This window comes from Bufo bufo, chromosome 3, assembly GCF_905171765.1.
Source record: "Bufo bufo chromosome 3, aBufBuf1.1, whole genome shotgun sequence".
NCBI lineage: Eukaryota > Metazoa > Chordata > Amphibia > Anura > Bufonidae > Bufo > Bufo bufo.
In genome coordinates this window covers 452,919,613-452,945,307 of record NC_053391.1, presented here as the reverse complement: position 1 = coordinate 452,945,307, position 25,695 = coordinate 452,919,613, and the positions used below count along the sequence as shown (strand labels likewise).

The following is a 25,695-nucleotide window of genomic DNA, read 5'->3' as shown; positions in this document are numbered from 1 at the left end:
TGAAGAGAGCGTTAGCGATGCTATATCTGTATGTCTGATTTTTCTGTTTCTTTCTGTACTTTCTCCCTCCTTTTCCCCAACCCCATAACTTTTTATGGGATGACGTAACCTGATCCTTCAGTGAGCAGGCAGCCCATCTTGGTTGTAAAAGATGAAATTCTCACAGAGTTAAATAACTATAGAACACAGCATTTTTCTCAAAAAAGATATATCACACATTTGTTATATTTGCCTATACTATTAATTTATGCAAAGTTGTGTGAAAAGTTAGTGACCGTTTAAGTAAATGACTATGAACACTACAAATTTATGTGCTTTAAAGGGGTTATACAACCCCTAAAATACCCTCCCATATGCCTGGGCGGCTCTAACACAATCGCTTCTGAAGCCTCACGGCCACCACTGCATCTCCCGGTCGTGCAGATCAAAACATCCGGCATCTGAGGGGGCAGGCAATAGCAGGCTGTGACGGGAACAAGCCTCCTTAGCATCACAAGGCTCATTACCATCACTGTCTCATCACTGCGCGATGCAAGCGGCAGCCGGAGAGCGAGGTAAGTACATTGTGTGTAAGGGGCCAGGGTATTTGGGGGGGGGGGGGGGGCATTTCAAGGGTTGGATAACCTTTTTAAGGTTTGCACACATCCTCTATTATGGCTCAATACAGCCTCCAGAGTGGTATTACTGTATCAACAGTTGCCCATGGGCTATACTATAAATCCAATTGCCTATGATTTCATAAGGAAGAATACAGAATTTCAATTTAACTCCTACATAAAACAATGATAGCTCACATCCTTGGAATGCTCATACTCATACTGTTGGAGGCATACTGCCTTAAAAGGTTGTGCTTCAAGTGGGGAACATCTCGATAATACAGTACCATATAAAGGTATGGTGGCACATGGAAAGTCTACAGCTCTTAATATGAATCCCTAGGGATTCCTTCTCTTGTTGTACCAGTTCTGTTCACAGTCCAAGAGTCTTTTTCAAAATAATGTCCATAATTATTGTTGGGGACACTTGTACACAGGATTATTTTTTGTAAACATGCAATGAAATACATGAAACAACAAAAGGAATGAAATCACAAGTTATATTTAATATACAGCATGTAACAGATTTTATATGCGTTATTAAAGTTATTGTAGCCATAAAATCATCTATAGTGTACAGAGCATACATTTAGCTTGAGAAATAGTATCATACTGTATTTTGACATTCCTAAAAGCAAACAAAAGCTGCAGCGCTCACCTGTGTATTCCAATAGGATGCACGGATAAGGTCCGGACTTGAACATGAAAATTGCAATGAACAAAGAGAGGTTTGATCAAGCTTCCAATAAAATCCTTTTCTTTATTTTTTTTGCTGTAAAATCCAAACATATATTGCACACTAATCCAAGTCTAAGCGTTTCGGACCCTTCCACTGTGGTCCTTATTCATGACATACAAAAGTGAAATTATTCACCCTCCTTTTTAGCATGTTTAGCACTAATCAGTAACGGCTGTCAATACCACATGACTCATGGGGGAGGGTAATCACAAAAAAAACACACACCCAATATAAATAAAAACCTTTAAGAAATATCTTAAAACCATACATTTTCTCACTGATATTGTAAAATCAAGTCATGCTTTCTATTTAGACCATCAGGAGCACCTGTTCCCAATTCAAACATCCAGTTAGCCTCATGGCTCAGGAGTTTTTGTTTATGGTCCCCCACCCCTCTCACCGGGAAGGTGACTTTTTCTACTCCCTGAACTGAGAATGCTGTGATATCTCCTTTATGAACAGTGGCAAAGTGGAAGCTGGCTGCAGAAACATTACGGGTTTTGAAGTAGGGAATGTCTAATAGGTGTTTGCGCACCCTCACTTCAATCTGTTTTGTGGTGCAACCAACATACTGCATTTGACATTCCTTGCAAGTGATAACATATATTGCAAACTCCATATTGCAGTTTAAAAATTGCCGAATCACATTACTTCTGCCAGTAGCAGTAGAAACTTCATTTTGGCAGACCAACATATGATTACAGAAAATAAATTTTTTGCTCCCACATTTTTAGCTGCCCTTGCAGGACAGCCATACTGGTTGAGTGACTTGCTGAATTTCAGTGTACACTATGATGTGGAGTCAATTGTGTTTTTGGACTTGCGCCTGTATGGGGACAGTGTCAGCAATAAAATTGTATCATCTATATTTATAAAAGATACTGCAGGGAACACAACTCTGTTGGCAACATCGTGCCATCCCACGCATGTAATAAATAACATCCCTAGGGGGGGAAATGTTAAGAACTCGAAGAAACTGTTCCACTAAATCGATCTTCACTGAAGAGGCAGAGAGAATAGTCCTTTGACTGGCAGCGAGACAATACACCACTCGATCTATAAAAAAAAGCTAAAAATTGGGCATTGTCCCTAGACAGAAACAAGTTAGAATATAGAGTAGTTGTGCACACCTCATTTGGAAGAATACAACTGACGTATAGAATAAAAATATAAAAATATATTGATTACATTTTAATCCAATAGCTGTGTGGCAGTATCCAATATGTAAGGAGTCTCATAGACACTCAAGGGCGGACCAAGGTCGGGTAAGCCAATGGATGTCTCGGATAGTCCCCAAATGATTGTATAGACCTCTAACCGTTCAGAAAGAATTAAATAACATTATAATTGAAATAATATTATAAATGTGCAGGATACAATATATATAAAATCTGGCAATTCTCTTCAGACGTCCCGTAATGTTTCTGCAGCCAGCTTCCACTTTGCCACTGTTCATATAGGAGATATCACAGCATTCGCAGTTCAGGGAGTAGAAAGGGTCACCTTCCCGATGAGAGGGGTGGGGGACCATAAACAAAAACTTCTGAGCCAGGAGGCTTACTGGATGTTTGAATTGGGAACATGTGCTTCTAATGGTCTAAATAGAAAGCATGACTTTATTTTACAATATCGGTGAGATAATGTATGGTTTTAAGATATTTCTTAAAGGTTTTTATTTATGTTGGGTGTGTTTTTTTTGTGATTCCCCTCCCCCATGAGTCATGTGGTATTGACAGCTGTTAATGATTAGTGATAAACATGCTTAAAGGGAGGGTGAATAATTGCACTTTTGTATGTCATGAATAAGGACCACAGTAGAAGGGTCCGAAACGCATAGACTTGGATTAGTGTGCAATATATGTTTGGATTTTGCCGCAACAAAATAAAGAAAAGGATTTTATTGGGAGCTGGATCAAACCTCTCTTTGTTCATTGTATTTTGACATTGTATGAATATTTAAAAACAATGTTAAAAGAGACATCTTTGTTTCTTTAATATAAAGAATTACTGATTTTGACAATCCATTTTATTTGAAATAAAAAAAAATGTACAATAGCTGACCTTTTAGATTTAAGATGTTTTTGCCGTAGGCATAGTCTTAATAACAGCACACCTAATTTTATTTAACATGACAGCAGACTAAAACCAAGAGAGAGTGATACTCCTTCACACACAAAATATTTGACATAATTTAAAATTATTGTATAATTTACATTGATTAACTATTTCTTACAGCTTTATTGTTACAGCTGCTTATCCTGTTAAACACATGGATTCTTAAATATGGCAAACAAATAATTTATTAAAGAGTGCACAATGCTCTTATGGGAAAAAAATTATATATATATATATATACACACACACACTTATATATTATATATATATATATATATATATATATATATATATATACACACACACACACTGTATATATGAGAATTGAAATAATCATCAGGACATCTTTTTATGTTATTAGATTAACATAAAATAGTGCATATGCCCCAATGTACTAAAAATAGCTTGTCTGGAGGCTGAATCTTACTGCCACTCTCTGACCTCCCTTCTGAACAGACTTCTAAGCTGAACTTTGATTTCGGAATACATTATCTCTGAAGATCATTCAGGAGTGGTCAGAGAGGGACAGGAGAAGAGCCATCAAACATGCTCTCTGACCTATCAAAGATCAGCTTTCTGTAGCTGTTATGTACTGGGAAATATAGAAGCTGCGAATAGACAAACAGTGTAAAATTATTAATAAGAACCTTTTACAAAAATATTTTGGCCCAAAATGCATGTAAACTAATAATAAAAAGCTCCAAAAGATTTTTAAAGCCTCTGAAATCACTAAATACTAACATACTGCAGAAACTGCTCTGATATTACTCATTATTTATTATTAATATTTGTAGGCTATCAATCTAATATTATTTAACCTAATGTATTGTTCAGATTTATTACTCGCAAGCCCACATGCAAGTATGCTGCTAGCTTTAGGGTACTTTCAAACTAGTGTTGTTCGTATCCGGCAGGCAGAACTGTATGCTAACGGGAATATATATTTTTTTCCGTTAGACAAATCCATTAGACGAATCCGGTGATATACCGGATCCATCTCATCCGGTATCATCCAGAAAAACAGATCCGGTATTTACATTTTTTCCAAGATCAAAAGAAAAAAAAGCTCCTCCTATGTCCCGGCGCATGCGCAGACCGGAAAACCATATCCGGCAGCGCGGCAATTTCCGGAACACTTGGTACCGGATCCGGCATTAATACATCTCTATGGAAATTAATGCCGGATCCGGCAAGTGCGGTAGTGTTACAGGATTTTGGCAGGAAAAAATATTTTGTCTGGTCGAATACTGTATGAGGGACGGAACGGTAGACATCCTGATGCATACTGAAAGGATTGCTTTCCATTCAGAATGCATTAGGACAAAACTGATGCGTTTTTTTTTCTTCTGGTATTTAGACCCTTTACCAGATTTCAATACCAGAATAGAATAACGCTAGTGTAAAAGTACCCTTAGTGTAGAATTGATATGACCTTTATCTTAGAAGCAACATAACCAAAATAAAAACTGTTATCACTCAATAGTACATTGATGACCCCCTCTAGGTTAATAAATGGAATTGTGTAATGTAATATCAAAATCATGAAGGTTTGCAAATGTTATTTCAGTATAAACGATTTGCCTCACTTTCCTAATATACTTGCTTCAGTCCTCTGCTCCCCTACAGTAGGCAAAAGTATAATATTAAATGCAAATAGTCAACTATATATAAGCTGGAAGAATGGAAAACACTCGGGGAAAGTACTGATTTTCCTTCCAGTGTCTAGTGTGACTAATAACTTGAGTCATGTTCAAAATCAGACTGTCACATTGAACATGAATTTTGATTTAGGACCTGCAGGGTATACATCAGTAGATGCTGAGATTGATATGTCTGTGGTAAAAGATTAGAAAAGAGGAAGAGAGTATAACTTGTATTTTATTCATTTTGATCTCTGCTCATTCTTGCTTAGGAGTCCAGTGGGTGAGCCAACTCATTGTATGACAGCTGTCCTTTTTTAAATGTGCATATAGATAGCTGTCAGCACTAAGTTGGACCACTCACTGGACTCATATTAAAGGGTGGTACTAAGTCTTTCCTGCAAAACTATATATCAATCTGCTTAGCTCCTCCTACTCTATAGTATGTTGCCAGCAGACTTGACCACATGTTTAAAGTTGTAGGTTCCCTTTAAGGTCATTAGTGCACACTGCCTTACAGGCAAGCCGCCTATAATCCACACTGAAGAGACATTTTTCTTTCTTTTAGAAAATAGCTATTTTGCAAGTATTTTAGGAAAATGGTCCAAATCCCATAATAGTAGGCGTCCTTTAAAGAAAAGGCCTTTGAAATTCACAGCTGCATTCAGACATTTGATGGTTTCCTTTTGCCAGAATGCAGTGTGGGAGCTCAGATGGCAATGATAAAGTTAGGCTAGGTTTACATCTGTTTCGAAATCTCATTTTTCTGTTTCGGTCTAAGAACGGGAAAAAATAAAAATAAAGAATTGCTGGATCCAGCATATACTGGACACGGAAAGTGTCCCACAGATTCCGTTGATTATAATGGGGTTTATGGGTTTCCGTTATGGATTCCGTCATTCTGCTGGACAAAATACCGTCCAGAGGTGAACCTAGCCTTAAATAGCCTTAAATAAAAGCTAGTAGGTGACACAAATTTCACTACAGAAACATAATCTAAAAGCAGCCTTAGATATAATTATTTGCAAGACTACACTTTACATACGGTAGACATAAATGGTGTAATCTGTAATAAGATACTATTTGCTAAGACAAATAACATCCATATTAAATGTAATGTTTAAAGTAAATCATGCATGTCTGGCAGGATGCAGGAATGATTGCAATAACTGTATTGGTGGTGAACACATTCAAGTTACTGTTTTATTAAGAATAGCATAGTGCATAGTGCTGGATGAATTGCTTTGAATGGTCCATGCTAGAATTGATTTTCTAGAAGCAAATCAATGCAAATATATTTAACTATGTTATTTTGGCTACAAATTAACTATTACTACATGGCACATTAGCATACTAATAAAGGGTGGTCTGACTAAATATAAATGGGAAATACACATTGACATTGGTAGCAGAAGACACAAGTTGTCCTCCAGCTAAGCCAAGACATTCAAGTATGTACATTTTTAGAAGGCAACGCACACTCTAGCTTACTAGAGCTACAGTATTCTGCATTATATTTACATGCACTGCATTTTACAAGGTAACTGAAATTCTAATTTTGCGTTCTTCTATCACCAAAATTCTGTTTCTTGATATAACAAACATATGGCACATATATTAACTACATTGATCTAACATAATATATAACATTGTAGTAGCTGAAATATGTAGGATATTACATGGTTTGGAATAAAACATTTATGACAGAATTAAATGTACTATATAAACCTATGGAAATATTGGTTCTTAAGAGAAACGTTCATTGCACTGTTGCAAGACAGACCAATGTTTATCCTAATGAAACATTTACTATTCTTAATTAAGGATACTAAATATGGCTTAAAGTTCACAGACGTAGTCTAATCCTTTCCTTCCATAGGTTTACTAATTTCTAATGACTGTCAAATGATAAAGGAGCCAGTATCTTAAGTTGGTTGTCTAGAAAATAAGTACCGTGGAGACAATAAATCGACAAAATAAATTATTTTAGTTATTAAAGTAGCAAATGTAAATCAGACATGGTTTCTGGTGTTACATTCTTTGTTTCTTTCAAAAAAATTAATTAAAATATTCAGATGAATAGACAGAGCCAGTGCTTATTCATGCCAACAAGCAAACAAAAGAAAAAATAATAATATTTTCATTGGTATAGTCAGGTGCAAAGATATGGCTCAGATGTGTATTGGCAATACTTGAGATGCTTTGGACGAGGCCGCCCCTTTGATGACTGGTTCCCTGTTCAAATATGTTGCCCAGTAAACTAAGTTAAAAGTTCCAAACATGACAGGGAAAACTATTCGAGACATTTTGTCAATTTTGCTGACACTGTTGTAAGTCTTTTTTTCTGGGCATTTGTCTTCAACTTTCATATGCAAAGAAGTAGGATTTGAGATGACAGATGAAGTAAGGTCTTTGGAAATATTGGGTGTGTAGGTTATTCTTCCTCCACCATAGGTATTGATGGGCTTTCTTCCAAGAGATTCTTGCTCTTTTTTCTGTTTGACAAAGTAAAATGGAAAATCATTATTGAAACATAAATACATAGTTTTGGGATGGAAAGATTAAGTAATTTGTAATTCATTCAATTAAATCCCTGCCCTTTCTACACTTACGAGTTGGCCTTTGCATTTAGAGATGAGTGAAGTTTTGAAAAATTCAATTTGGATGTCTCGTTGAATTTCTCAAAAAAAATTTGCTTTGTTTTAAATTAATTTGTCACAAAGGGCATTAAATCAGCCAGATCCTGGCCTGCGGTTAAACTGCAGTGATAGTGTATCTCGGTATACATCACTGTGCATTGCAGCAACATGAAAAACAAGTAAATTCTGGTAGTGAAACGGTTAATGTGACAGGCAGGTCTCATACATATATGGACGTGTACATCATTGTGCAGGCCACCAACAGTTCTAGCTAATCCCTAGGTAAACCAAAAGAAAATCACACAGCAGCCTTAAGTAAAGGAAAAAAAAACACTGTGTGCAGAATCTGTTTCCCAATAACTTTAGTGGAACAAAAGAAGGACATGGATGCAGCGTCAATAATGGTAGTGGAGAAAAAGGTTATTTTAAGCCATAGTGTGGCAGTGCAAGCATATGCTTTTGAATCACTTCTGTTAGCTGAAGAATGACTGTGCATTACTATTCGGCTCAGCTCACACATCAATTATTTGGTCAGTTATTGTTCAAAAACACAGAACAGGGGCAGATCCTTTCATGATATCTTATCTGGGAGTAGGATCCGCTTATGATTTTGGCTCAGCATACAGTAAATGCTGGAAATAACTGACCAATTAACTGAAGTGTAAACTTAGCCTTACAGGTCAATGTTAGCATCAGGTCTAATTTACTTAACCGTGCAGTGGCCCAAGATTCTAATATAGTTAGAAAGAGCGGACTCATTTTAAATTGTCTGCTATGTCCACATTAATTGATAGATATCCTATTCTGTTAGCCACTAAATCTAATATAGTTTGAAAGAGCTGTATCATTTCACTGTTTGTGGGGTGCCCACATTGATTGATAGATAACAAATTCTGTTAGCCACTGATTCAAGTAGTGGCCCAATGACAAAGTGGCGTGGGAGTCAGCAATAAGGTTCTGTTGATGTCACAGTTTATTTTTCCCTTCTTCTGATCAGTCAGAAGAACAGACCCAAAAAAGCAGAACCTGTATTTTGAGCACCCACATTCACACAGTCAGTATTTGGTCAGTAATTGATCAGTATTTGTAAAGTAAAGACAGGAGTGGGTACCAAAGCGAGATGAAATGACATGGAAATATCTGCATGTCTTCTCTGTTTTGGACCCACTCCCAAATCCTGATGCAAAATACTGACCATGTGATCGAGGCCTTATGGATGCTCCAAAGATCCATTGTGTTTTTCAGTTTTTGTTTTTTATTGACCGATCAGAAGAGCGGTAAAATAAACGGTGATGTTAACAACGCCAAACAGGGGCACTAGTGGCGCTAGAACAGACTGGTGAGGGTGTCAATAGCATGAACAGTCACAATAGTGGTCCAATCAGAAAATGGTGAGGGCATTCAAAGTCACAACAGTGGCCTAGTGACAGAGTGGGGAGGGTGGCAACAGCATGAGGAGTCAACATAGTGGCCCAGTCATAGAGTTATGAGGGTGTGAACAGCATGAGGAATCACAATACAAAGCCAAGTCAGTGACAGTAACAGCAGAACATGGTGACAGTAGGAGAAGATCGCAGCACAGGAGTTGGAGAAGTAGGACAGTAGGAGAAGAGACAGCAGGCTTGTGGCAGCATCAGAATAATGACAGCAGCACGTGGGCAGAAGTAACGGACCATTTTTGCAATGTTCTGGTGTGGCAGCACAATGCAGTCACACGGCCATTACTGATCTAGTCTGATGCATCAGGCACCAGTGTGTGGAAATCCTGGCTGATCCACTCCTGATTCATCTTTTCAAAAGTTAATCTGTCAACATATTGAGTTGAAAGGCGAGTTCTCTTTGGGGTAACTGTGCCCCCTGCTGCACTAAACACGCACTCTGATGCCACACTACTGGCCGGGCAGGAACGCTTGTCCAGTTCAATCTGGGCCAGTTGTGGCCAAAATTCAAGTTTAGCTGCCCAGTAGTCCAGGGAATATTGGATATGATGTGGCAGGGTGCATTCCAAGTATGCCACTACTTGCTGGTTCAGGTTCTGTTCCATGTCCTGCTGCTACTGTATGGTTTCTTCAGTAGGCAGGTGAAGAAATGTGCTCTTTAGAGACTCAAGACTCAAGTTGCTACAGATGGAGCTGGTGCTGTTCCTTCCCCCCCCCACTCTCCAGCAGTCATGGCAGTAGAGCATGATCGCAGAGGGTCCCCCCAGTCAGACCTTAGTGAGGATGGGTGATGGCTCACGTACGCTGTGACCAGCCAACTACATAGGATGTCTCGATGTTGGTTGAGTTTTTCATCCCTCTCAGAAGGTGTAAAAAAGGCCCCCATGTTGGCCCCATAGCAAGAGTCTATCGCGGAGAGCTAGTAGTCATCCCTCTGCCGAATGGTGATAATGCGACTGTCACTAAGCAAGCAATTCAGAATGTATCTGGTCATTTGTGGAAGGGAATCGGAGGGACTCCCTGCCTCCATCTCCAGTGTATACTACCATGGTCTGGGTTACTTGTGGCTGAGGCTAGTGAGGAGTGAGGAAGCACAAACATCTACTCCCACTATAAGGGTCTTTAGGACCACATAATAAGATGGCGGCGCATGCAAATCGCGAGGCCCAGCATCTCCTTAGAATTTGCAAGTTAGCAGTGTTATTCCTGCTCATTTTTGGTCTGTTCGTTCAGAGCAGCTTTGCTTTTACATCTTACACCCGACAAGAGCTTTTGGATATAGGATTACACAACTCCGACTGTTTTATCGGCAACCTTCGACTTACCCCTGAAATAAGAACACCCGATGGTTTGCAGGTTACTTGGCTGACTGGAAGTGCTCAAAGACAGCGCAAGGACCGCAAACAAAGGCGGGGGAAGCAAGGTGGGCTAACAGCTAAGCTAAGGCTAACACCGTATCGGCTTTCTTTACCCAGCATTTTCCTTCCTAATGTGCGGTCCCTGGTGAACAAAGTTACTGATAACAGGATACTTATGGATTGTAATGTCATGATACTCATGGAAGCATGGCTACACAGCGGAATATCTGACAGTGCTGTCAAGCTGGTCGGTCGCCATACTCTCCGGGCGGACAGAATAGCAGGGTTAACACACAAACTCAAAATTTCTTAACTCATTGCGTTATCTTGAAACAAAAGCCATTGAAAAGCAATTGAAGGTGTTTGATTAATGCATTTAGTTTAGATAACACGTCATAAAACATGTGTGTTAACTCTACTACATCCGTATGTTAACAAGGCTTGGTGTACGAACTCTGTCATTGTTGGAAAACATTGCTCAGCTGACCTACAGTATATTATGGTTAAGTGTAGACCGTTCTATCTGCCGAGGGAGTTCACCTCCACTATAATAACAGCTGCATATATCCTAGCGGATGCTAATGCCAAGTTTGCTATGAACGAACTTCATGAGATCATCAGCAAACAACAGTCTGCACACCCTGAGGCTGCATTTATTGCAGCGGGCGACTTTAACCATTCCAACCTAAAGTCAGTACTACCTAAATTTCATCAATATGTCTCCTGCCATACCAGAAGGGATAAAACCTTGGACCATGTCTATACAAACATTGTTGGAGCCTACAAGGCAACGCCCCTCCCCCACTTGGGACAGTCTGATCACCTTTATTTGTTTCTCACCCCCATACTACCCCCCATACTTGCCGCTTATTAACCATGTGAAACTATCAGTGAAGACAATCAAAGTGTGGCCAGTGGGGGTAGATTCTGTACTCCAGGACAGGTTTAAAGACACAGACTGGAGCATGTTTTCCTCTCAGGCCACCTGTGGTTCTCACACTAACATTGATTCTTATACTTACTCAGTACTGGAATACATCAATACCACAATTGACAATGTTAACACAGAAAAGCAGATCACAATGTACCCAAATCAGTAACCATGGATCAACAAGGAAGTGCGGCTTCTACTAAAGGCACATAACATTGCCTTTAGATCAGGTGACGCTCAGGTCTATAGTATGTCCAGGAATGACCTGAAGAGGGGCATCAAGAAGGCCAAGTCCAGCTACAAGCTGAAAGTGGAGGAACACTTTGTCAACTCTGACTCACAACACATGTGGCTGGGCATTCAGGCCGTCTCTGACTATAAGTTCAGTAATTCCACACAGACAGCCATGACTGTGTCCTCCCTCAATGAGCTAAATTACTTCTCTGCTCGTTTTGATAAGGACAATATGGAAAAGATTGCCAAAAGCCTACCCTCTGATGACTGCCATACCCTCACTCTCACCATCATAGATGTCCATAACGCACTGGGCAGTATCAACGCTCGCAAGGCTGCTGGCCCTGATGGCATTCCTGAACGTGTGCTTCGAGCATGTGCTGAGCAGCTTGCATGAGTCTTCACTGACATCTTTAACCAGTCGCTTACCCAGGCAGTAGTACCAGCATGCTTCAAGACCACCTCTATTGTGCCAGTGCCGAAACACTCATCACCAATGTGCCTGAACTATTATCTCCCTGTAGCACTCACTCCCATAGTTATGAAATGCTTTGAACGACTGGTCCTGGCACATCTAAAGTTATGCTTGCCCCCCACACTGGATCCTCTCAATTTGCCTATCAAAGTAATATGAGTACAGAGGATGCTGTATCTACAGCGCTTCACTGTGTACTCTTACATCTGGACAACAAGAATACTTATGCAAGAATGATGTTTGTTGATTTCAGCTCAGCATTCAATACAGTCATTCCCTCCAAGTTGATTACTAAACTTGTGGATCTTGGAATCAGCATGTTAGGTCAGGAAATAACTGTTCCACCACCATCACACTCAACACTGGCACTCCACAGGGCTGTGTGCTGAGCCCGTTCCTCTACTCCCTTTTCACCTATGACTGCAGGCTTAGGTATGGATACAATTCCATCAAGTTTGCAGATGACACGACAGTGATTGGTCTCATCACTGACAATGATGAGTCTGATTATAGGGAAGAGGTAAAGCACCTAAATGTGTGGTGCACTGACAATAACCTGCTCCTGACACCCATGACCCCATCCACAAAAATGGCACAGCTGTTGAATGGGTTTCCAGCTTTAAGTTCCTGGGGACCTACATCTCTGAGAATCTGTCCTGGTCAGCCAACATCTCTAGCCTTGTCAAGAAGGCACATCAGTGCCTCTTTTTTTTAGGAATCTGAAGAAAACCACCTGTCTGCTTACATACTGGATAACTTCTATCGCTGTGCGATAGAGAGCATCCTGACCAACTGTGTTTCAGTCTGGTATGGGAATTGCTATGTTGCTGACCGCAAGGCATTGCAGTGGGTGGTGAAAAACACCCAACGCATCACAAGGACTCCACTTCCTACTTTTGAGGATGTTCACAAGAAGAGATGTCTACGTCGGACAGGAATCATTCTTACGGACTCCTCTCATCCTGCCTAGAAAACTCTTCCAGTTACATTCTTCAAGAACCTTCAGACTAAAACCAGCAGTTTTAGGAACAGTTTCTTCCCCACAGCTGTCACCCTACTGAACTCAGTCCCCCGCTGAACCCTTTCATCCATACTCACTTAACCCTCTACACTCATCCTCCCTCCATCCCTTCCTATGACCATGATCATGACTGTCATTCATTCTCAACATTCATGGTATGTTCATATTGGTTACGGTTATATTTGGGACACTGTCATAGCATAAGTCTCTGCTATAATACGTACTTACACTACATTGTTCACTATTATAGTCTGTCCATAGCGCTACTCTTCCACTTCTGGAGCTACAGTCAGGTCCATAAATATTGGGACATTGACACAATTCTAACATTTTTGGCTCTATACACTGCCACAATGGATTTGAAATGAACCAAATAAGATGTGCTTTAACTGCAGACTGTCAGCTTTAATTTGAGGGTATTTACATCCAAATCAGGTGAACGGTGTAGGAATTATAACAGTTTGCATATGTGCCTCCCACTTGTTAAGGAACCAAAAGTAATTGGACTGTGAAGGCTTTTTTAGATGTTGTTTGACAAACTCCAATATTGCCTTCCTGTTTTTGAGGCTCACCAATTGTTTACATCTTGTGCTGAACCCACTGTATTCACTCTGGTGAAGTCTTCTCTTGATTGTTGACTTTGAAACACATACACCTACCTCCTGGAGAGTGTTCTTGATCTGGCCAACTGTTGTGAAGGGTATTTTCTTTGCCAGGGAAAGAATTCTTCGGTCATCCACCACAGTTGTTTTCCGTGGTATTCCGATCTTTTGGTGTCGCTGAGCTCACTGCTGCGTTCCTGCTTTTTAAAAATGTTCCAAACAGTTGTTTTGGCCACGCCTAATGTTTTTGCTATCTCTCTGATGGGTTTGTTTTGTTTTTTTCAGCCTAATGATGGCTTGCTTCACTGATAGTGACAGCTCTTTGGATCTCATCTTGAGAGTTGACAGCAACAGATTCCAAATGCAAATAGCACACTTGAAATGAACTCTGGACCTTTTATCTGCTCATTCTAATTGGGATAATGAGGGAATAATACACACCTGGCCATGGAACAGATGAGAAGTCAATGGTCCCATTACTTTTGGTTCCTTAACCAGTGGGAGGCACATATGCAAACTGTTGTAATTCCTACACCGTTCACCTGATTTGGATGTAAATACCCTCAAATTAAAGCTGACAGTCTGCAGGTAAAGCACATCTTGTTTGTTTCATTTCAAATCCATTGTGGTGGTGTATAGAGCCAAAAATGTTACAATTGTGTCGATGTCCCAATATTTATAGACCTGACTGTATATTCATAGCATTTTGCAGATCTGTTTACTATACATACATCTGTAAATTTGTATATATGTAGCGCATCTGTATAACTTGCTCATAGTACATCTGTATACTTGTTCATAGTACATCTGTGTATTCGCCGTCTGTTTAGCAATATAACAGTTTATCTGTATATATGTATACATCAGCACATCTGTATATCTGTATACATCAGTACATCTGTATATTTGTCCATAGTACATCTGTATATTTGCTCTCTATATAGCTATATAAACACCTGTATACTTAACTTATTTGTACATAATCTGTACATAACTATTCCTACTTTCTACACTATTCTTATCTGTATATAACTTGTTTTTATTGCACTGCTGCCCTTTGCACTTCTGATTAGATGCAAATTGTATTTCGTTACCCTGTATTTTACATGTGTAATGACAATAAAGTTTAATCAAATCAAATCTGCCTGGTCTTTCTCATCAACCTCTGGCTCCTGATACTCCTCCTGCTCCTCTCCTGCTGTGTGGGCAGATAAATCACCTATTTCTGTTTACAATTCCTGGGTATTTATGTCGTCCTCATCCTCGTCCTCTTCCTCCTCATCCTCCTCTGACAGTTCAGCCTCTACAAGTTTCAGGTGGCCAAGAGATGTAGGCGCCACATCTCCTGTCCCCTGGCCAGTCAGATTTATCAGCATTTGTGGAATGACATAATTCATCCCATATTCCTGGCGATTGACAAATAAAGTAGCCTCCTCAAAGGGCCTGAGCAAACAGCAGGTTTCACACATGAGCTGCCACTGTCTAACTTCTAAGTTACACCGGGAGTAGTTCTGTCCATCTGCCTCATCAAGAAATCGGTAATAGGTATCCTCTGCTCATACAGTTGTTCCAACATATGGAGTTGCAACGTGTGGAAACATCGCATATGAGCCTATGTGGGGAAACACCATTCTGCCTTTGAAGCTCAAGGAGGGCGTGTTTTCCAGGAAAAGAGTGGCTGAAGTGCATGCACAGTTTTCTTGTCATTTTCAAGACGTCTTATAGTTGGGTGGAAGACTATCGGAATTGGGTGACAGCCAGACTGAAGACATGTGCCATGCAGGGTGACCAGGTGCAGAACCACGTGACAAAACCGTGCTTTGCTTAGCTTGTATGCTGGAGGACCACCCTGAAGTGTGCCTACAGTGGAGGCTGAGGACAAGGTGGAGAATAAGGAGGCAGAAGAGGAAATTGGCACCAGACTCACAGCATCAGAACGCGGAGGCAGCATTGCCATCACCTGGCCAAGTTGCTGGTGTGCCTGGGCAGGAACTACAATGGAGGGACTGTAGTACCAGGAACTTGTCCAGAAGCACATTCAGCTTCTGCAATGTTGGATACATGCATGCAGACTGTTATTTCTTTGCAATTGCCTCGGTGATCGATTGCTGGTGAAACGCAAGATGAGGAGGAGGATAGCTCCCTTCTGCTGAGGTTGGGGAGCCCTGACTGTTGTAGAAGGCTTGCAGTCCACTGGAGATGCAGTGGTTGCTGTGTCATGCTGTACCACTACATTAGGTTCACGGTTTTCCCAGGCCACTTTATTGTGACACAGGGCCGTGGTGCCAACAGTAGCACTGTGACTGCACTTCACCTTCTGTCCACAGATCCTGCATACCGCCACGCTAACGTGCTCCAGCAACTTGATAAAAAATTTCCACACTGGCGAGTATGCCATTTTCCCCCCACCACTCCATGATGACTGCCTGCTGCTGCCTCTATGAAGCAACGCTTGCACCCTGCTGGCTCAGTGGCATTCTGCCACCCTGCACTGTCTCAAGGGCAAGCTGCCACCTTCACCTCCTGATGATAATGGTGAAGTCCCCTTTTCACCCGGCCCCTACGTTCAATCCTCAACATCATCATCCTCTACTGTCTTCTCGTCATTTATGTCACCCTCACCAGTCTTATGGCCATGCCCCTGATTACTATCAACATCTCCTCCCATGCAACTGTCATCGTCTCTACTTGCGCACCTACAGGAGGATGCAGCGGACCTCTCCTCCAAATCTGGGCTGGCCTGTAGCTTCTGATTGTCCTCAATAAGCTTTTCGTTGCTAAAAAGTGATGCAGCAAAGCGGCATTCATTAGTTGCCTGGCATAAGGAGCAGCAAGGAAAAAAGACGGGTTCAGGACAAGTGAAGGCAGAGAGCTTGTTCTGGATGTGTGTGGCTGATGTCAGTTGAGATGATGTTGAAGACCGAGTCAACCATTCCATGACAGCAGGATTAGTCCTCAAAACACAACCGCTGGATGACAGTGGAAGCTATGGCCTGTTGCTACGGCAGCTGCTACACAAAAATTGTAGAAAATATGGGTTACCTTTAAAATATAACTTTTAATATTATATAGATAAAATATATGCCCTTAGATAATAGTGCACGTACAGTACATGGGATGTAGTACCACCCCACTGCTGGGTGGGTGAAGGGTATTGCTAGGCAAGGAAAGGGAAAGAGGAGAAGGGGCTGCTGGGTCTCTGCCCCTAACCAACACCCTAGTTAAAGAGCCCTTTTCCAGGTCCACCGCAACCTCCTACACCATCCCTATGTCCTTTCCCTAAACAGTACTCTGACTCCCCAGCTTCGTCCTGAAGGCGGAGGAAAGGGATGGAGGGGATCCCTAGTAAATCAATATAACCCACACAGCAAGGTTGCGCTCCCAGAACCCTGGGACACAACTGATTAATGCAGCGCTGGACAATAAAACCCTGTCAGTGGACTTGTTCCCCAGATTCCTGGCTGGCTGCCTGTTCACTGCTAGCCTGTCAGCTGGATCCCGCGTGTGGCAGTACCGCTCTGACCGCCGGCCAAGCCGCGCTATTTAAAGCCGCCAGCGCTGTCAGAGGACCGCCCTCCCACCCGACCACGTGACCCATCACGTGAACACAGCATAATGGTCGCATGGGGCATCATGTGATCGCAGGTCCTGCGATCACAGTATAATCGGAGTGGAGTAGGGGGGAGGCTGTCCGAAGTGAGGGGCGTGCTAGAAATAATCAAGCCACGCCTGCCTCTCCCATGTAAATAGATCTCAAACAGGAGATATTGATTTTAGATCCCCATGAGAACTAGGGCGGTGGTAAGTGTGTGGGGAATCGCTAAAGGGGCAGCGCATCTCCACACCTTAATGGTGTATTAGAAGTTCAATTCCATTTATGGGGGGACGCCGCATTGTACCTCACACAATGGTGTCCGCAGCGTTACCCAGAGTATTTATATGCCGGTAGAGATCACAAGGGCTGTGAACTCGTATCACTCACATGACCCACTAATTTAGTATAGTGGTAAAGGAGAGGCATTCAAATCTTCCTGAAACATCTCACTTAGGAGAGTCTCAGTGATCCACAAAGGCAAAAACTGGTTACATCGATACAGGTAGCTGCGCAGGAGGCATGGGGTTAATTCAAATGAAACAACCAAATGAAAGCTGCTCATTAACTCCTCGTGGTTGGACACTTTTTAGTTCAAAGATCCACCAGGTCTCTCTTTGCAGGATCTTTTGGTCCCAATCACCCCCCCCTGAGTGGGGGTAGGACAACCTCAATCCCCATAAATCGAACCTGTGAGTAGTCCCCGCCATGGACAGATGTCACATGTCGCACCAGGGGGGTATCTCTTCCTTGACGTAAATCCCCCAGGTGTTCTCCTATCCTCCTGCACAGCTCCCGCCTCGTTTTGCCAATGTATTCAAGGCCACATCCACATTGCGCCCGGTATATCACCCCTCTTGTGCGACAGTATTATAAACTTTCTTAGTTACATGACTTGTAAAGTTACGCCCCTGCTTTATATACGGGCATGCAACAGTGATATGATCCATGTGGTGATTTCAACCACGTAGTTGGTGTGGTGGTTGTGCCCGAGTAGTGGCTATGTACCACATGATCCCGTATATTACGTCCTTTACGGTAGGTTACTTGAGCATTGGGGGTCACCATCTTACCGATATCCAAGTTGAGCAAAAGGGTCCCCCAGTGCCTCCTCAGAATTTTTTTGATCTCTTCTACCCCCATGTCATAAGTACCAATCAGGCGTATCACCTTTTTCTCACTATCGGGTCCCGGTGGGTGTAATAGGCCCGTACGATCAGAGATGAGTGCTCTTTGATACGCTTTCCTCAACACGTGATCCGGGAATCCCTTTGCCAGGAATCTCTGAGGAAGGTCCCTTGCCTGTTCCTTGAACTGCCGGATGGTGGAGCAGTTCCTTCTCCTCCTGAGGTATTGGCCTGTCGGAATCCCTCGTTTAAGTGGAGCAGGGTGACAACTGTCTCACTCCAAAAGGGAATTGGTGGCCGTCGGTTTTCTGTAGGTTTGCGTACATATTTCACCCTCAGGACCTTTATCAACCCAGATATCAAGGAACGGCACCGACCCCCCTAGCCCACTCACCGTACCAGTGGTGATGTGGGCCAGATATATCGATGATATCTTTATTATCTGGCGGGTGTTGGTGAACACCTTCTCAGACCTGGTGGACACCCTTAATGTGAATAATATCGGGTTACGGTTCACGTATGAGATTGCTGACACTCTGGTATAAACGGCTGACATCTGTGCTGTGATGTCAGCCGTTTAACCCTTTCCATACCGCGGTCCGTACGGACCGCGGTATGGAAGAGCAGAGGTTAACAGTCAGGGAGCTCCCTCCCTCTCCCATCGGGAGGCTGCTGTGCCTTTGCAGCCCCCAGACAGGATGGGGTCACAACCTCAATGCCCATAAATCGTGGGGGTAGGACAACCTCAATGCCCATAAATCGAACCTGTGAGTAGTCCCCGCCATGGACAGATGTCACATGTCGCGCCAGGGGGGTATCTCTTCCTTGACGTAAATCCCCGAGGTGTTCTCCTATCCTCCTGCGCAGCTCCCGCCTCGTTTTGCCAATGTATTCAAGGCCGCATCCACATTGCGCCCGGTATATCACCCCTCTTGTGCGACAGTTCTCAAATTGTTTGATATTATAAACTTTCTTAGTTACATGACTTGTAAAGTTACGCCCCTGCTTTATATACGGGCATGCGACACATCCACTACAGTGATATGATCCATGTGGTGATTTCAACCACGTAGTTGGTGTGGTGGTTGTGCCCGAGTAGTGGCTATGTACCACATGATCCCGTATATTACGTCCTTTACGGTAGGTTACTTGAGCATTAGGGGTCACAATCTTAGCGATATCTAAGTCGAGCAAAAGTGTCCCCCAGTGCCTCGTCAGAATTTTTTTGATCTCCTCTACCCTCATGTCATAAGTACCAATCAGGCGTATCACCTTTCTCTCACCATCGGGTCCCGGTGGGTGTAATAGGCCCGTACGATCAGAGATGAGTGCTCTTTGATACGCTTTCCTCAACACGTGATCCGGGAATCCCTTTGCCAGGAATCTCTGAGGAAGGTCCCTTGCCTGTTCATTGAACTGCCGGATGGTGGAGCAGTTCCTTCTCATCCTGAGGTATTGGCCTGTCGGAATCCCTCGTTTAAGTGGAGCAGGGTGACAACTGTCCCACTCCAAAAGGGAATTGGTGGCCATCGGTTTTCTGTAGGTTTGCGTACATATTTCACCCTCAGGACCTTTATCAACCCAGATATCAAGGAACGGCACCGACCCCCCTAGCCCACTCACCGTACCAGTGGTGATGTGGGCCAGATATATCGATGATATCTTTATTATCTGGCGGGGGTCGGTGAACACCTTCTCAGACCTGGTGGACACCCTTAATGTGAATAATATCGGGTTACGGTTCACGTATGAGATTGCTGACACTCTGGTATAAACGGATGACATCTGTGCTGTGATGTCAGCCGTTTAACCCTTTCCATACCACGGTCCGTACGGACCGCGGTATGGAAGAGCAGAGGTTAACAGTCAGGGAGCTACCTCTCCCATCGGGGGGCAGCTGTGCTGCAGCCCCCAGACAGGATGGGGTCACAGAGGGAGGGAGCCCCCCTCCTTACCCTTCCCCGTCTGCTCAGTTGTGGTCACAACTGAGCAGACGGGGAAGGTTCCCATGGCAACAGGACGCCTTCTCAGGCATCCTGCTGTCCATGGTGCTGAACAGATCTGTGCTAAAGGCATAGATCTGTTCAGACAAAGTGTAAGTAAAATACAGTACAATACACTATATAGGGTACTGTACTGTATTATACAGACATCAGACCCACTGAATCTTCAAGAACCAAGTGGGTCTGGGTCAAATAAATAAAAAAAAAAGTTAAAAAAGTAAAGTTAAAAAAACACATTTATCACTGAATAAAAAAAAATAAAAAAAAATACACTACACATTTTAGGTATCGCTGCGTCCATAACGACCTGATCTATAAAACGGTCATGTTACTTTCCCCGCACGGTGAACGCAATAAAAATAAAAATAAAAAAACTATGAGGAAATTGAAATTTAGCCCAACTTACTTCCCAAAAAAGTTAATAAAAGTGATTAAAAAAGTCGCATGTACGCCAAAATAGTACCAATAAAACCGTCATCTCATCCCGCAAAAATCATACCCTACCCAAGATAATCGCCCAAAAATTTAAAAAACTATGGCTCTTAGACACTAAAACATCATTTTTTTTGTTTCAAAAATGAAATCATTGTCTAAAACCTACATAAATAAAAAAAAAGTATACATATTAGGTATCTCTACGTCCGTATCGACCGGCTCTATAAAAATATCACATGACCTAACCCCTCAGGTGACCACCGTAAAAAAAAGGTGTAAAAAAAGCAATTTTTTGTCATCTTACGTCACAAAAAGTATAATAGCAAGCGATCAAAAAGTCATATGCACCTCAAAATAGTGCCAATCAACCCGTCATCTCATCCCACAAAAAATTAGACCCTACCTAAGATAATCGCCCAAAAACTGAAAAAACTATGGCTCTCAAACTATGGAGAAACTAAAACATGATTTTTTTTGTTTCAAAAATGAAATCATTGTGTAAGACTTACATAAATAAAAAAATTGTATACATATTAGGAATCGCCGCGTCCGTGACAACCTGCTCTATAAAAATACCACATGATCTAACCTGTCAGATGAATGTTGTAAATAACAAAAAAAAGGTGCCAAAAAAGCTATTTCTTGTTATCTTGCCTCACAAAAAGTGTAATATAGAGCAACCAAAAATCATATGTACCCTAAACTAGTACCAACAAAACTGCCACCCTATCCCGTAGTTTATAAAATGGGGTCACTTTTTTGGAGTTTCTACTCTAGGGGTGCATCAGGGGGGCTTCAAATGGGACATGGTGTAAAAAAAAACAGTCCAGAAAAATCTGCCTTCCAAAAACCATATGGCATTCCTTTCCTTCTGCGCCCTGCCCGTACAGCAAATTAAGACCACATATGGGGTGTTTCTGTAAACTACAGAATCAGGGCCATAAATAATGAGTTTTGTTTGGCTGTTAACCCTTGCTTTGTAACTGGAAAAAAATTATTAAAATGGAAAATCTGCCAAAAAAGTGAAATTTTTTAATTGTATATCTATTTTCCATTAAATCTTGTGCAACACCTAAAGGGTTAACAAAGTTTGTAAAATCAGTTTTGAATACCTTGAGGGGTGTAGTTTCTTAGATGGGGTCACTTTTATGGAGTTTCTACTCTAGGGGTGCATCAGGGGGGCTTCAAATGGGATATGGTGTCAAAAAAACCAGTCCAGCAAAATCTGGCTTCCAAAAACCATACGGCGCACCTTTTCCTCTACGCCCTACTGTGTGCCCGTACAGTAGTTTACGGCCACATATGGGGTGTTTCAGCAAACTACAGAATCGGGGCAATAAATATAGCATTTTGTTTGGCTGTTAACCCTTGCATTGTTACTGGAAAAAATGGATTAAAATGGAAAATTTGCCAAAAAAATCTAAATTCTGAAATTTTATCACCATTTGCCATTAACTCTTGTGGAACACCTAAATGTTTAACGACGTTTGTAAAATCAATTTTGATACCTTGAGGGGTGTAGTTTCTAGAATGGGGTCATTTTTGGGTGGTTTCTATTATGTGAGCCTCACAAAGTGACTTCAGACCTGAACTGGTCCCTAAAAAGTGGGTTTTTGAAAATTTCAGAAAAATTTCAAGATTTGCTTCTAAACTTCTAAGCCTTGCAACATCCCCCAAAAATAAAATATCATTCCCAAATTGATCCAAACATGAAGTAGACATATGGGGAATGTAAAGTAATAACTATTTTTGTAGTTATTACTATGTATTACAGAAGTAGAGAAATTGAAACTTGGAAAGTTGCAATTTTTTACAAATGTTTGGTAAATTTTGTATTTTTTTATAAATAAAAATGAATTTTTTTACTTCATTTTACCAGTGTCATGAACTACAATATGTGACGAAAAAACAATCTCAGAATGGCCTGAATAAGTCTAAGTGTTTTAAAGTTATCCCCACTTAAATTGACACTGGTCAGATTTGCAAAAAATGGCCTGGTCCTTAAGGTGAAATAAGGCTGTTTCCCTAAGGGGTTAAAGAGGTGGGCATCCCAATAACAGAAGAATTAGACAGGTTATTCACCCTAATTTGAGAATCAAGACCTAATAGAATTGTTTATCTATTAATCAAGGTGGACACCCCAATAACAGTAGAACAAGACAGGTTATTTACCAAATTTGAGAATCAAAGAGTAATAGAATTCTTTATAAAAAAAAAGTTGGACACCCCAATAACAGTAGAACAAGACAGGTTATTTACCAAATTTGAGAATCAAGGCGTAAAAGAATTGTTTATCCATTAAACAAGGTGGACACCCCAATAACAGAAGAATTAGGTTATTTACCTCAAATTGAGAACCAAGGTCAAAGATAATTGTATGTTTATTAAGTAAGGTGGACACCCTAATAACAGTAAACAGTTATTCACCCAATTTGGGAATCAGTGCCAAATATAATTGTCTATCTAATAAACAAGGTGGACACCCCAACAACAGTGGACCAAGACAAGTTATTCACCTCAATTTGAGAATCAAGGTGTAACAGAATTGTTTATCTATTAAATAAGGTGGACACTCCAATAACAGTAGAATTAGACAGGTTATGCATCCCAATTTGAGAATCAAGGCCTAATGGAATTGTTTATATATTAAACAAGGTGGACATCCCAGTAACAGTAGAACAAGGCAGGTTACTCACCCCAATTTTAGAATGGAGCCCTAATAGAATCGTTTATCTATAAAAAAAAATGCTGACACCCCAATAACAGTTGAAGGAGCTAGGTTATTCCCCCCAATTTGAGAATCAAGGCCTAATAGAATTGTTTATCTATGAAACAAGGTGGACACCCCAATATCAGTAGAACAAGACAAGTTATTCACCCCAATTTCAGAATCAGGGCCCAATAGAGTTGTTTTTCTATTAATCACTGTGGATTCCATTCAATTAGATATATTTGTGCCTTACACTGCGATTGATTCAAACTGCTCTGTCTCCTATGGATCTCTTTAGCTTCATATTACAGTCCCTGCATATTCTGTGCACTGTACCTTTCACACTGGCAATTAAGTATTCTCTTTTTCTACAGATCGTCAGCACTATTATCCCTAGCGCAACAGTGCTTCCATGTCTCTCCCTATGCTCATTTCACATTGAAATGGCAGAGATTGCACAGGATGAGCCTTCTAAAGGGCTGTAACAAATATTCTGAACCAAAAAACGGCAAAGCTTTTTCTCTCTGCGCGATTTAAATATTACGCGCATGGAGATAAGGCTTCGAAATTTTTACTCGCACAGATTAAAAAGAGGAAAGCTAAATCATACATACAAAAGATTCGCACAACGACATCCTCACTAGCTAGGAATACAGAAGAAATAGCGATACGGTTCAAAGAATTTTATGAGGCACTTTATAATCTCCGGTCCAGTGATACACCACAGGATAGAGATCAGAGATCAAAAAGGATTGACGATTGGTTAGCGTCTCTGGAGCTTCCTACACTGGGAAACCAACAGATAGCTTCTCTACTCAAACCTGTTACATTACAGGAGATAACAGAAGTAGTTAAAACAATTCCGATGCATAAAAGTCCAGGCCCTGATGGCCTTCCAATGATATATTACCGTAAATTTCAAAAAGTTCTCCTTCCCCAATTTCTGGCATTATGGAATGACACATTCAAAGGAAAACCATTGCCAGAACAGATGTTGATGGCTCACATCACTATTATCCCTAAAGAGGGGAAGAATGAGACGAGCTGCGCGAGTTATAGGCCCATATCTCTATTAAATAATGATTTAAAAATGTTTGCCAAAATCTTGGCGCCTAGGCTAAAACCATTATTACCAAACCTTATAAAAGAAAACTATTTTAAAATACTCACCAGATGGTATTATACGCCAGATATTCTACATAAAATGTACCCTGAGGTTAGTGAGAGATGCTGGAGAGGCAAAAGAGAGATAGGTACCTTTTTTCATATCTGGTGGAAATGCGAGATAATTGGAGACTATTGGGAACAGATCTGCTCAACGATCACAAGGATATGTAAGAACCCTGTACAGCCATCTTCACAGATTTGTCTATTGAACTTAATGGACAAAATAAAGTGTTCAGGTACGATTAAACGTCTCATCTCACACTTGCTTGCAGCTGCAAGAGTATTAGTTGCAGCTAAATGGCGAGATACATCCCCTCCCTCACTGGGAACTTGGGAACTTAGAAGTGATCCACCCATGTATTCCAAAAAGTGTGGAATCCTTGGATAGTGTATAGAGGCTTCCAATTTACATAAGGGAATACCTCTATCATCCTTTTTTCCTAAGACTTGAGAGGTCCCAGGGTTTACTCTCTGAAGGGTGCTGAAACGTTCGCTGCAACATCCAATTCCCCCCCCTCCTCTTTCCCATTATACTTGATTAATTTTTGTATTTTATTATTCTTATGTTTTGGATTATCATTTTGATACCTGGAAATATAAGTGAAATTAGCTGTCTTATAATGTATAAGATGTCATTCTTATTTTCACTGATATCTGCAAAATGATCTGTAATATTTTTTTGTACTTATGAGACAAATATGTACAATAAAAATTGTTTGAACATAAAGGGCTGTAACATCACAGGGGATGGCTATCTGCGGATTAGCTGGCTGCATGGGAATATGGGTTCACTTTGCAACACGTGTAGCCGCCATTTTAGGGAAAAAATTATTTATTGCCACAAAGCGCGAGGGAATTTGGATTCAAATTAT

At 41.2% G+C, this 25,695-nt stretch overlaps 1 protein-coding gene across 1 annotated transcript in view; it reads right to left on the bottom strand.

Moving 5' to 3' along the window:
- Nucleotides 1-7,261: 7,261 nt before the first annotated feature.
- GABRA5 (gamma-aminobutyric acid type A receptor subunit alpha5) overlaps nt 7,262-25,695 on the bottom strand; it is a 271,577-nt gene continuing 253,143 nt past the window's right edge. Inside the window, exon 9 of the mRNA XM_040422321.1 lies at nt 7,262-7,585. Within this exon, the coding sequence (XP_040278255.1) occupies nt 7,262-7,585 (324 nt within the window). The remainder of the gene's footprint in view (nt 7,586-25,695) is intronic.